This window comes from Rhagoletis zephyria, unplaced genomic scaffold (genome assembly GCF_001687245.7).
Source record: "Rhagoletis zephyria isolate East Lansing unplaced genomic scaffold, Rhagoletis_zephyria_1.1 Rzeph_scaffold_01494, whole genome shotgun sequence".
NCBI classification, from domain to species: domain Eukaryota; kingdom Metazoa; phylum Arthropoda; class Insecta; order Diptera; family Tephritidae; genus Rhagoletis; species Rhagoletis zephyria.
In genome coordinates, this window is record NW_016158578.1 from 9,572 (window position 1) to 21,135 (window position 11,564).

The window sequence follows — 11,564 nt, forward strand, 5'->3', positions numbered from 1 at the left end:
ATGTTTCATGCATATTACGCTGGTGTCTAAATTTTATGGCTTCTCCTGCCGGCAGAACTCTACCCACTTTCTGGCCAAGGCGTCGTCGCGGGGAAACAAAAAAAATGCATTTGGGGGCTTTACCCCTACGGCTGCTGCAATTCAACACACGACATTTTTATAAAGTTTTTATTACAAATAAAACGTTTTTTACTTCAGAACACACGAATTACTTCGATTTTTCACTTGAAAGTACACAATACGTTTGCATTTGTTTCTAAACAAAAAGTTTGTTTACGTATTGCCATAAATGTCAAAGTCGGCAAAACCAAAGGAGCGGTTTCGGGAATGCGCCACCTTCAGTTCATCTCACCAATTCGGATAAAATCGAATTTTTCTAGAAAAAATCGAACTTCATATTGGCTGCGTTTCTTTATACATTCCGGATAATCCAATTTCACTGCCGGAATAAACAGAATGCGTTTGAAATATACGTCAACATATCATCAGGAACGTTCTAAAGAATAAATAAACAAAAAAGTTTATTCCAAACGTTCAGAATGAATAAAGAAATGCAGCCATTTATTTCCAAAAAAAGCAATTCTTCAACTTTTTAGTGGTATTCATCTAAACCGATAACTTTATCAAGCAGATAATCTTATAAGTTTATGCACTCTGTTACATGAACGACCCATACTCTCTTTTCGTTTACACATGCGACAATAGTCGTGTTTTCTTTGGTTATAAAGCGCAGTGTCACTAACTTTATACTACTAGCACGGGGATAAAGAAATTATAGAAACTACCTCACTAAATTGGAAAAAATTATATTTACGAGATAGCTATTTAAATAAATGTACATATAACATAAAGGCTATTTATTTGAAGCAAGTTATAAGAAACAATGGCAGAATGTCTGGTTGTGTATGAATTCATTTATCACGGCTACCAAACTTTGCGAATTATCAGTGAAACAAAACAAACAGACGGGATAATAATTGAACCAGATCTCTATCAGGATCATATCGTTGTTGAATTTGCGTGCAAAATTTGTATGCGGATCCCGATTATTGCCTAAGAAAACATAGCTAGAGTTGCGACAGAGTTGCATTGTCTTCAGTTTATCAAGTTTATTCAGTGAAATCGCTGGATAAATTTATCAGAAATGTGTAAGCGAGTTTCCATACAAATTTTGACAGTTCATTTATAAGGTTTACACAATTATAAGTTTATAGGTTTACAATGCATTTATAAGGTTTGATGAATACCCTTTTTGTTTCTGACTAAATTTGCCATCACTGTGTGTGATACTCCATTTGTCTTAGGGACAGTGTTGCCGTTTTAGCCCTTTGGTGGCTAAATTTGTAATTTTGTAAAATTGTAAATTTTTAATTTTTTTAGCCCTTTTCAAAATTTATTCATCATTGACATTAATTTTTTTTTTAATGATTTTCATGAATTTAAATCTTCGCTCATAAAGCGAACGCCTTTCCTTTAAGGCAAGTAAACATATGTCTATGTATGTTCTTTACGTTTCTGGGCCGTTATCTTATCCGTTAACGATTTAACTATACATTAAAATAGGTAAGTTGGCGGCCCTTAATATGCTTTACGTGTTACACAAAAAGGTCTTTTGTTGAATAAAATATTAATTCTTTTCAGAGTTCATTGTTTTTCTATACCAGTAATTATAGAAAATGTTTGCGTGTATACTTACATATTTATACTAGCAGTACCCCGGTGTGCTTCTCTACACCAAATATTGAAAAACGAATGAAAAGTCCTGGAATTTTTCTACATGAAAATTTATCATGTGTTTTATTTCAAAATTTTTGATTCTTTATTTTAAATCTTAATCCAACCACTTTACGGACCACTTTTAAACACGACATGTTAAGTTGAAAACGTTGAAATACCACAAATTACAAATTAAAATCGGAGGTAAGCAAGCATCGACCACTTTCTGCAGGAAAACATGCGCTGCGACAAGATATTATCACTTTTTCGGCACCTGCAATACAAACACAAAAATTCTAAATAGTTAATTAATAACACCTATTCTTTTGAACACTTTTCAAGAGTGGTTGTATATTTTTTGTTAACGTAGTGCTTCATTTGCTATATTCAAAGATGGCTTGAGAAATTGGTGAATCGAGAAGAAAACACGTTTTCTCACTTCAAATTCACAACTGTCAACTCATTGTTCTTCGCCATATTCTTTGTTTACCCGTTGCCACAAATGTCATTCTGCGGGAATGCGCAATCTTGTATTCTATCGTTCTTGCGAATTTGAGCAACACAAAGTTCGATTTCAAAAATTCGCCATTTTGGAGCTAAAATTCGATTAAAATTCGAATATCGAAGCTTCGAATATCGAATTTACCCATACCTAGAAAAGATTCTCTCAAAATATTTTGCAGGTGTAGACTTTTACGCGCGTCTGCGGTTTAGGTGATATTGAGAAATACTTTTACTTGAAACTATGTCTGATTCAGACGAACTTAAATCCAGCGATCAGGATAAAGACTTTGTTAACGATGTGTCATATAATAAAGGTTAGTTTGTATTCATAATAGGTGTGCCAATTTTACGAACATATTCTACAGATGACTTGCTCAGTGGGGAACTAATTATTGAAGAGTCCGAAAATGAAAGTATGTATTTTTGTTATACATAAATATGCCATATTCATATACCTTGACTTAAAGTGAAACTATCTTTGCGTTATAGGTTCTGAAGAAAGTATTATTATTCGAAAACGCAGTAGCAATGGCTCCAAAAAAACGCGTGCTGTGATTCCGTCGGAGTCCGAAGAAGACGATGATGAGTTCGAGAGACGGGCCCTATCACCGCGCACTCGGATGAGTATCACTGGTGTGAGGCCATCGGATCTTTCTGATTCTAGCGAAATTGAGTACTCCGACACAAAATCAGAAATAGCTGGGGTTTCACCGGAAAGATGTGGAAAAGTGCAGGATCTGGAAAAAACCACGTTTCAAGATAAAACCATATATTTTAGAACCCCGAGTACTGAAAATAAAAATTCTTTCCTTCACCGTTCGGTCTCTGAACAAAATGTAAAAGAATATTATGTCGGAGAAATGGAAAAAAGTGATAGCTATGTGTGTGAAAGCAGCCCGGAAATTACAGAAACCACAAAAGCACCTGACCCTATTTCTGCCACTCCAATTAATCATAGGATTGAACGGTTTGGTGCCGGAGCCGAATCGCCTTTGAGCTCCGCCAGATATAGTATTCAATTTGAAAAAGCCATTAAAGATAAGTTATCATCTACCATGTATCAGCCAAGTTTAAATGATACATATCGCTCCCAAGGAGATGCCTCTGATGAAAGTGATGTCCAAGTGATTAGCTTAAAGGAGAAAGCAATAGAAATCGGAAGCAGTAGTGATGAAAGTAATGCAGAAAATTTATTGCCAGAAGTCAACATGCCCAACTACAAAAAAGCCGAGCTGGTTAGACCTAGCCCTTATTTATGGCAACCGAATATTTTAACTAAGTTAGATGCAAACCATGCAGTTGGATCTACGGTTAAAAGTAAAGACACAACCAGTCCTAAGCAGCTTGTCTCGAAAGAGTACTTTGACAAAGAATTAAAGAAGCTCCAAGAACTAAAAATCGAGCTACAAAGTGCCGAAAAATTACTTGAGAAAATATCAAGTAGTTTACCTGATGGAGGATGGCAGCTTTCTCTACGAATTGAACGCTTACGCAATGATGTTCATATTAAGTCCCAATATCTGAGTACCCTTAAAATAGAAGATGACGGCATATCAAGCTCTTCCCAACCGGAGGTACAACATCAAAAAGACCCACTTAGCTGGGAAGATCTTTCAAAAGCTGTTAATCAAATGCAACCCACGCACACGGGAAAACAAGGTCTTGCCACATTTAATGCTCAACGGGAATTAACAGTGGAATGCCTTAAGGTCTGATCATGTTTTAGTATTCAAATTAGGCCAAGATCTATGCTTTTCTGTTTGATGAAATATTTAGGACAGATATCTGAGAAAATGCAAGCAAGCATGTAATTGCATAAGTTACACTGCATAACATGCCCAAGCTTCGCATTTCTTGATTAAAATCTTCACACATACATATATATGTATACTGACACGTTTTCTGTTGCTATACAACATTTTATAATGCATATTTTATTCATATTACTACATTTCAACTATTTCAGGATATTCATAGCTCATTGAAAACATGCCCTGCCGAAAATGTACTTGCTGATGACCCTATTGGCTTACGAATAAATCTTATGGATCACCAGAAACATGCACTTGCTTGGATGACTTGGAGAGAAAATCAGAAACCGCGTGGAGGAATTCTTGCTGATGATATGGGCTTAGGAAAGACACTAACTATGATATCATTAGTACTTGCTTCAAAACACTGTTCAGAGGCGGAAGAAGCGAACGAAAGTGACGAGGCGAGTGATTCAGAAAAAGAAAATCGAGGGTGGACATCAAAAGGTCGACGAGACTGTACGTATATTTATAGAAGATAAAAGAGATATTTTCCAAAATTAAAACAAAGCCATAAACCTATTATTGATCTAAAAGTTATGTTTTAAATATCCTTTCTAAATCCAAGATTTCTCTTTTTCGCTCTCTAAAATAGTTTATGTTACTAATCGTATTATTTTCAGTCTATCCGGGGGGAACTTTAGTTATTTGCCCTGCGAGCTTAGTACGTCAATGGGAAGCAGAAGTTGATAGCAAAGTTAAACGCCACAAGCTAACTGTATGTGTTCATCACGGTAACAACCGCGATACCAAGCCGAAACACCTTCGCACATATGACATTGTTGTCACTACGTATAACATTGTATCCCGTGAGCAAAAGTCTCAAGGTGCTCTATTTGGAATAAAATGGCAGCGGATAATTCTTGACGAGGCGCATGTGGTACGCAACCATAAAGCGCAAATGTCAATAGCTGTGTGTGCACTACGTGGAAAATACAAATGGGCCCTAACGGGTACTCCAATTCAAAATAAAGAAATGGATGCATATGCACTAATAAAATTTTTGCGTTGTTCTCCTTTTGATGAGCTACCCCATTGGAAAAAGTGGATTGATAACAAAAGTGCTGGAGGACAACAGCGTTTAAATGCTCTAATGAAAACGCTAATGCTTCGACGAACTAAAGTAATGCTTCAAGAGAGAGGAGCGCTACAATGCTTGCCAGAAAAAAGTACAGAACTGATCGAAGTATACTTGGATAAAGATGAGATGAATGTATATCAAAAAATTATGGTTTACTCACGCACGTTATTTGCACAGTTTTTATTACAAAGAGCAGAACGCAATACTGATTATATGTACAAAGAAGACAGTAACCGTCCTACAATTGTGCAGACCAAGGATCCGAACGGTGCGTATTACAAGGTACATGAGAAATTCACCAAACTGCATCGTGGGCAAAAGGATGTGAAATCACATGAAATTTTAGTGCTATTGTTAAGGTTACGGCAAATCTGTTGTCATCCAGGACTTATTGATTCGGTATTACACAAAAAAAAAGTTCCATTAACAAATTTGAATTTAAAATAATTTTAATATTATTAGATGCTCGACGATAGCGACAGCCCTGAGAATACGGAAGGTGACAGTGAAGATGAAAAGTTAAAAATTGATTTACTTGAGCAGTTGAACAAGTTAGCAATTAATGACAGTTCTGAAAATCGGAGTTTAGAAGGCGATGAAGGGCTTAAGCCTGAGGAAGAAGTTATTGCGAAGGCTTCAGCGAAAGTGTTGCAACGTAATAATCCAGTGTTCAATATAAATCGACCCTCTTCTAAAATTAAAAAGGTTCTCGAAATTTTAAAAGAGCATGTACTCAATAGAGATGACAAAGCAATTATAGTCTCACAGTGGACAAGCGTTCTTAATATACTGAAAACGCATTTGCAGCAACAGGGTATACGTACGTTGTCCCTTAATGGAACTATTCCTGTTAAAAACCGTCAAGGAATTGTTACAGAGTTCAATAACGCCAATAATGACAAGCGTATTCTTCTCCTTTCACTGACGGCAGGAGGAGTTGGATTAAATTTGGTCGGCGCTAACCACTTGTTAATGATCGACTTGCATTGGAATCCCCAATTAGAGGCACAAGCCCAAGACCGAATATATCGTGTCGGGCAAAAGAAAAATGTGGTTATTTATAAATTCATGTGCAAGGACACTGTGGAAGAACGAATAAGAGCTCTGCAGGAGCATAAAATGTCAATAGCAGATGGTGTACTTACAGGGGCACGTTCATCGGAGGGTAGCAAACTTACTATGGAAGATCTTAGAGGTCTTTTTGGCATGTAATAAGTATTTCCACAAACAGTCTGTATTTGTATGTCAGTATTTTTTAAAACGCAAATAAACTCATATATAAACGTTAATTAACAGCATGGCGCAATAAGCAGGTGAAGTAATAAATTAGTTTTCTCCCTTTAAAGCCAAATTTTCAAATAAGGCGGTGTCAAAATCTTTATTCTCGCTCTGTTCATTGCGTAAGTCGTAAATTTGGCTGAATTGTACGACTCGACAACATCGGCATTGCGTACTGTCTTGCTGAAATAAGTAAACGACAAAAAGCGTCGAAAACTATGCAGTGCTGCCCAGTTTTTCTGTTTTAATGCACTAGTCGAGTCGAAATTTTAGGCAATGACATGAAATTTTCGATACGATGCGACTCGAAAAACGACTTACATTCGATACGACACTCGCAATGATGCTGAATACCTCAGTCGTTGTCGTCAAGCTCCACGGAAGCCCTAAGGAGCGTGCAGCCTCAATAGGGTTGGTCCACAGGGTGTCCCGTGGTTGTGCGCCTAGAATGGCATTCACAGGTCTGGAGTCTACATAACGAGACTGACTCCCTGTGAATGCCGCTCAGGGTCTGTCGATAAGCTGACGGGTCCAGAGGACTTCGTTCGTCAGTTCGTAGAGATGCCTCCTGACGTGCCTGGGCGAGGGCTCATCTGCAAGTAGTTGTCTATTTGGGTGACCACGTCTATGGCTCCCAACTAGAAACTGCTTGCATAGCGTTGTGTTGTGCATTGTGTCGGGTGCATTTTCGCCTCGTCGTGCAGGTGGTGTTCTAGTGACATCATAGGCATCCAGTCGCTGTCCGTAGTGCGGTGCTTTGAGTAGTCTGCAGCTTCATCCACTGCGTCCTACTAGTCCCCGTTGGCCACACTGGTGCTGCGTGATTTAAAACCGGCTGCCTATTGCCTTGTATGTTGCATGCAACGTTTCTTTGTCTTTGCCCCAAGTACTGCCGGCTAGCGACTTGAGGACCTTGTTGCGGCTCTGTACGTTGTTTACAATAGCGGTTGCGTGCGCAGAGAAGGAGAGCAGACTGTCGAAGGATACTCCGAGTATTTTGGGGTTATTCACGTCGGAATTGTTGTATCATCGACGTGAATTCCTAGCGGTAGCCTGATCTCCTTCGTCCAGGTGGTGAACAAGGTCGCAGAGGATTTTGTAAGGGAGAGGGTTAGGCTCCTTGCAGTGAAGAAGCGAGAAAGCCCGGAGAGATACCCGTTTACTTTCGAACACAACTCATCGACTCCATTCCCAGACGCCTTGATCGAGCAATCGTCAGCGTAAGAGACAATCGAGACTCCCTCTGGTGGTTGAAGGAGCTTTGAAATGTAAAAGTTAAACAGTAGTGGGGAAAGGACACCACCCTGTGGAACCTCCTGTTTTATTTTTTTGAGTTTGCTCGATTTGTATCTTAACATTACCGACGAGTGTCCACCACTCATATAATTCGCTGACCACCATTTGAGCCTCTGTGGGAGAGAGGAGGCCTCTTATCTCTCCTAGTAGCATTGAGGGGCTGACGGTGTCAAACGCCTTTGACAGGTTCAACGCTACTAGAATAGTTCTCTCACAGGGCCACGTGTTATCTGCGTGTTTATGGCGTTAAGTGCTGTTGTTGTACTGTGCACTTTACGGAAACCATGCAGATGCTTCGCTGGGGTCAGGTGTTTCGTGAAATACGGGAGCAGCAAGGCCTCTACTGTCTTCGCTACCGGGGAAAGGAAAGTTATGGGGCGATAAGACTCTCCTTTGTTGGCTGGTTTCCCCGGTTTGAGCAGTGGGACCACTCTCCCCATCTTCTAGGTGTCTGGGATAACGAGAGTGGCCATTGACATATTGAGGAACTCCGTTAGGTACGTTACTCCCGCAGGACCCAAATATTTCAGCTTCTACATGCATATTCCGTCGGGACCCATGGCTTTGGAGGCTTTCGCCACCCCGATGGCCACCTGAACTTCACTGCTAGTAAGCTGGAAAGCAAGGGGGGCAGAAGTTGGCAGTTTGTGCAGCCTTCTGGTCACTCGAGCTTGGCTTTGTCCGCCGGAGGATGCAGTATGAACTGCCGGCTAAAATAGCTGGCGCATCGCTCCGGGTCCGACGAAGCATGGTCGCCGAAAGAAATTTCGATGCTGTCGTCGTACTTTGTCGGATTGGAAAGTGACCTCACGGTTGACCAAAGCTTACTCACATCAGAGGTGAAGTTGCAAGTCTTCAGATGCTCTTCCCACTTTTTCCGATTATGTACTTTCACAAGCTGATACGCTGTTTATCAGACCAACGCTGATTATTGTTAGGTCTGGTGAGATGCAGCAGCTGCCCATAATCATTCCCACGACAGCCGGTTCTACGTACCGGAATGACTCNTCTGACGAAGGTTGTCACGCTCATCGGATAGAACAGCCGCTTCCGCAGGGAAGTTTGGATGGGGGTCCGTTATGCATCCTGCCGGTATGAAGCGAGCTGCAGCAGCAGTGACACACCTGCGGAACTTACGTTTACCAAGGTGGACGTCGGTTGGTGTGGGGAGCGCAGCGAAGGTGCTCTCAGTAAATCCCGCGAAGCCTTTCCAATCAGCTTTAGAAAAGTTGATATAGGTCCGGTGTTCCGCGGAAGCAAAGTCGGTTGGTTTATCAGTCGAGATGACTATGGGCAGATGGTCTGATGGCAAAGTCATCAAAGGTCGCCATGATACGCTGTTTATCAGACCAACGCTGATTATTGTTAGGTCTGGTGAGATGCAGCAGCTGCCCATAATCATTCCCACGACAGCCGGTTCTACGTACCGGAATGACTCCGGTTTTACCCGACCCAGGGCTTTTGTTTCGGCGATCTAACCGTTTACAATAGGCTGAGCAGATAGACGATTCGACATTCTGCACAATGAACGCTGACGCACCCACCAGGATTACGGCAGCTGCTGCAGCTCGCCAGACCTAACAATAGTCAGCGCTGGTCTGATNATGCAGCAGCTGCCCATAATCATTCCCACGACAGCCGGTTCTACGTACCGGAATGACTCCGGTTTTACCCGACCCAGGGCTTTTGTTTCGGCGATCTAACCGTTTACAATAGGCTGAGCAGATAGACGATTCGACATTCTGCACAATGAACGCTGACGCACCCACCAGGATTACGGCAGCTGCTGCAGCTCGCCAGACCTAACAATAGTCAGCGCTGGTCTGATGAACAGCGTATAAAGGCGACCTATGCTGACTTTAGCATCAGACGATCTGCCCATAATCATCTCGATTGATAAACCAGCCGANGTCGAGATGACTATGGGCAGATGGTCTGATGGCAAAGTCATCAAAGGTCGCCATGATACGCTGTTTATCAGACCAACGCTGATTATTGTTAGGTCTGGTGAGATGCAGCAGCTGCCCATAATCATTCCCACGACAGCCGGTTCTACGTACCGGAATGACTCCGGTTTTACCCGACCCAGGGCTTTTGTTTCGGCGATCTAACCGTTTACAATAGGCTGAGCAGATAGACGATTCGACATTCTGCACAATGAACGCTGACGCACCCACCAGGATTACGGCAGCTGCTGCAGCTCGCCAGACCTAACAATAGTCAGCGCTGGTCTGATGAACAGCGTATAAAGGCGACCTATGCTGACTTTAGCATCAGACGATCTGCCCATAATCATCTCGATTGATAAACCAGCCGACTTTGCTTCCGCGGATCACCGGACCTGTCAACTTTTCTAAAGCTGATTGGAAAGGCTTCGCGGATGTTACTGAAAGCGCCTTCGCTGCACTACCCACACCGACCGACGTTCTCGTAGGTGAGCATAAATTCCGCAAGGTTGTCACTGCTGCTGTAGCCCGCTTTATCCCAGCGGGATGCATCTAGGACCCTCGTCCGAATTTTCCTGCTGAAGCGGCTGTCCTAGCCGATGAGCTCGACCACCTTTGTCAGGTCGATCCCGGAGATCCCCGTATTAGGGATCTCAACTCGGAGATTCGGCAACTTGTGAACGTACATAAGCGGAAGGAATGGGAAGAGCATCTGAAGACCTGCAACTTCGCTTCCGGTGTGAGTAAGCTTTGGTCAACCGTGAGGTCATTGTCCGACCGTACGAAGCGTGACGTCAGAGTTGAAATGGACTTTGGTGAACACGCTTCGTCGGACCCGGAGCGATGCACGAGCTATTTTAGCCGCCAGTTCATCTTGCATCCTCCGGTGGATAAAGCCAAATGTCGAATGACTGCCAAAACCTAGTGCGCCTCTTTTTTTCACCAGCGGTGAGGTAACAGTAGCCATTGGGAAGGCGAAAGCCTCCAAAGCCATTGGACCCGACGGAATATGCGTGCTGATGCTGTAAAATTTGGGTCATACGGGAGTAGCGTACCTAACGGAGGTCCTCAATTTGTCAATGGCCACTCTCGTCATTCCAGACATCTGGAAGATGGGGAGAGTTACCACGGAGGTCCTCAATTTGTCAATGACCACTCGTCATTCCAGACATCTGGAAGCTGGTGAGAGTGACCCACTGCTCAAACCGGGGAAACCAGCCAACAAAGGAGTCTTATCGTCCGATAACTCCGGTAGCGAAGACACTAGAGGCCTAGCTACTCCCGCATTTTACAAACCACCTGACCCCAGCGAAGCATCAGCATGGTTTCCGTAAAGTGCACAGCACAACAGCGCTTAACGCCATAAATACCCAGATAACTCGTGGCCTAAACCGAAAGCGCCCCTGTGAGTGAACCATTCTAGTAGCGCTGGACCTGTCTAAGGCGTTCGACACTGTCAGCCATTCAACGCTACTAGAAGACAGCCTCCTCTCTCCCACAGGGACTCAAACGTTGGTCGGCGAATTATCTGAGTGGTGGTCATTCGTCAGTAACTTTTAGAGGCAAAGCGAGCATGCCGAGGAAAATAAAACAGGGGGTTCCACAGGGTGGTGTCCTTTCCCCATTACTGTTTAACTTTTACATTTCAAAGTTCCCTCAACCACCAGAGGGATTCTAGATAGTCTCTTATGCTGACGATTGCTCGATCATGGCATCCGGGAATGGAAATGATGACTTGTGCTCGAAAGTAAACGGTTATTTCGATTACCACCTGGACGAAAGGGGTCAGGCTCCAATTGGGAATTCACGTCGATACTCGGAGTAACATTCGATAGTCTGCTACAGCCTATCAAATAAACATTTGCTTGTGTTAGTATGAATCTATATTTGTGAACAACTACAAGCAAACAACTGTCAAGTCACTCCAGGAGC

At 42.4% G+C, this 11,564-nt stretch overlaps 1 protein-coding gene across 1 annotated transcript; it reads left to right on the forward strand.

The window, feature by feature from the left end:
* Positions 1–2,346: 2,346 nt before the first annotated feature.
* lds (transcription termination factor lodestar) lies at positions 2,347–6,401 on the forward strand. The gene is made up of 6 exons (XM_017617793.1): positions 2,347–2,534; positions 2,586–2,633; positions 2,710–3,929; positions 4,187–4,490; positions 4,655–5,511; positions 5,575–6,401. Exons 1-6 carry the CDS (start codon positions 2,462–2,464, stop codon positions 6,322–6,324), a joined length of 3,252 nt encoding a protein of 1,083 aa, XP_017473282.1. The 5' UTR covers positions 2,347–2,461; the 3' UTR covers positions 6,325–6,401.
* The last annotated feature ends 5,163 nt before the right edge of the window (positions 6,402–11,564 follow it).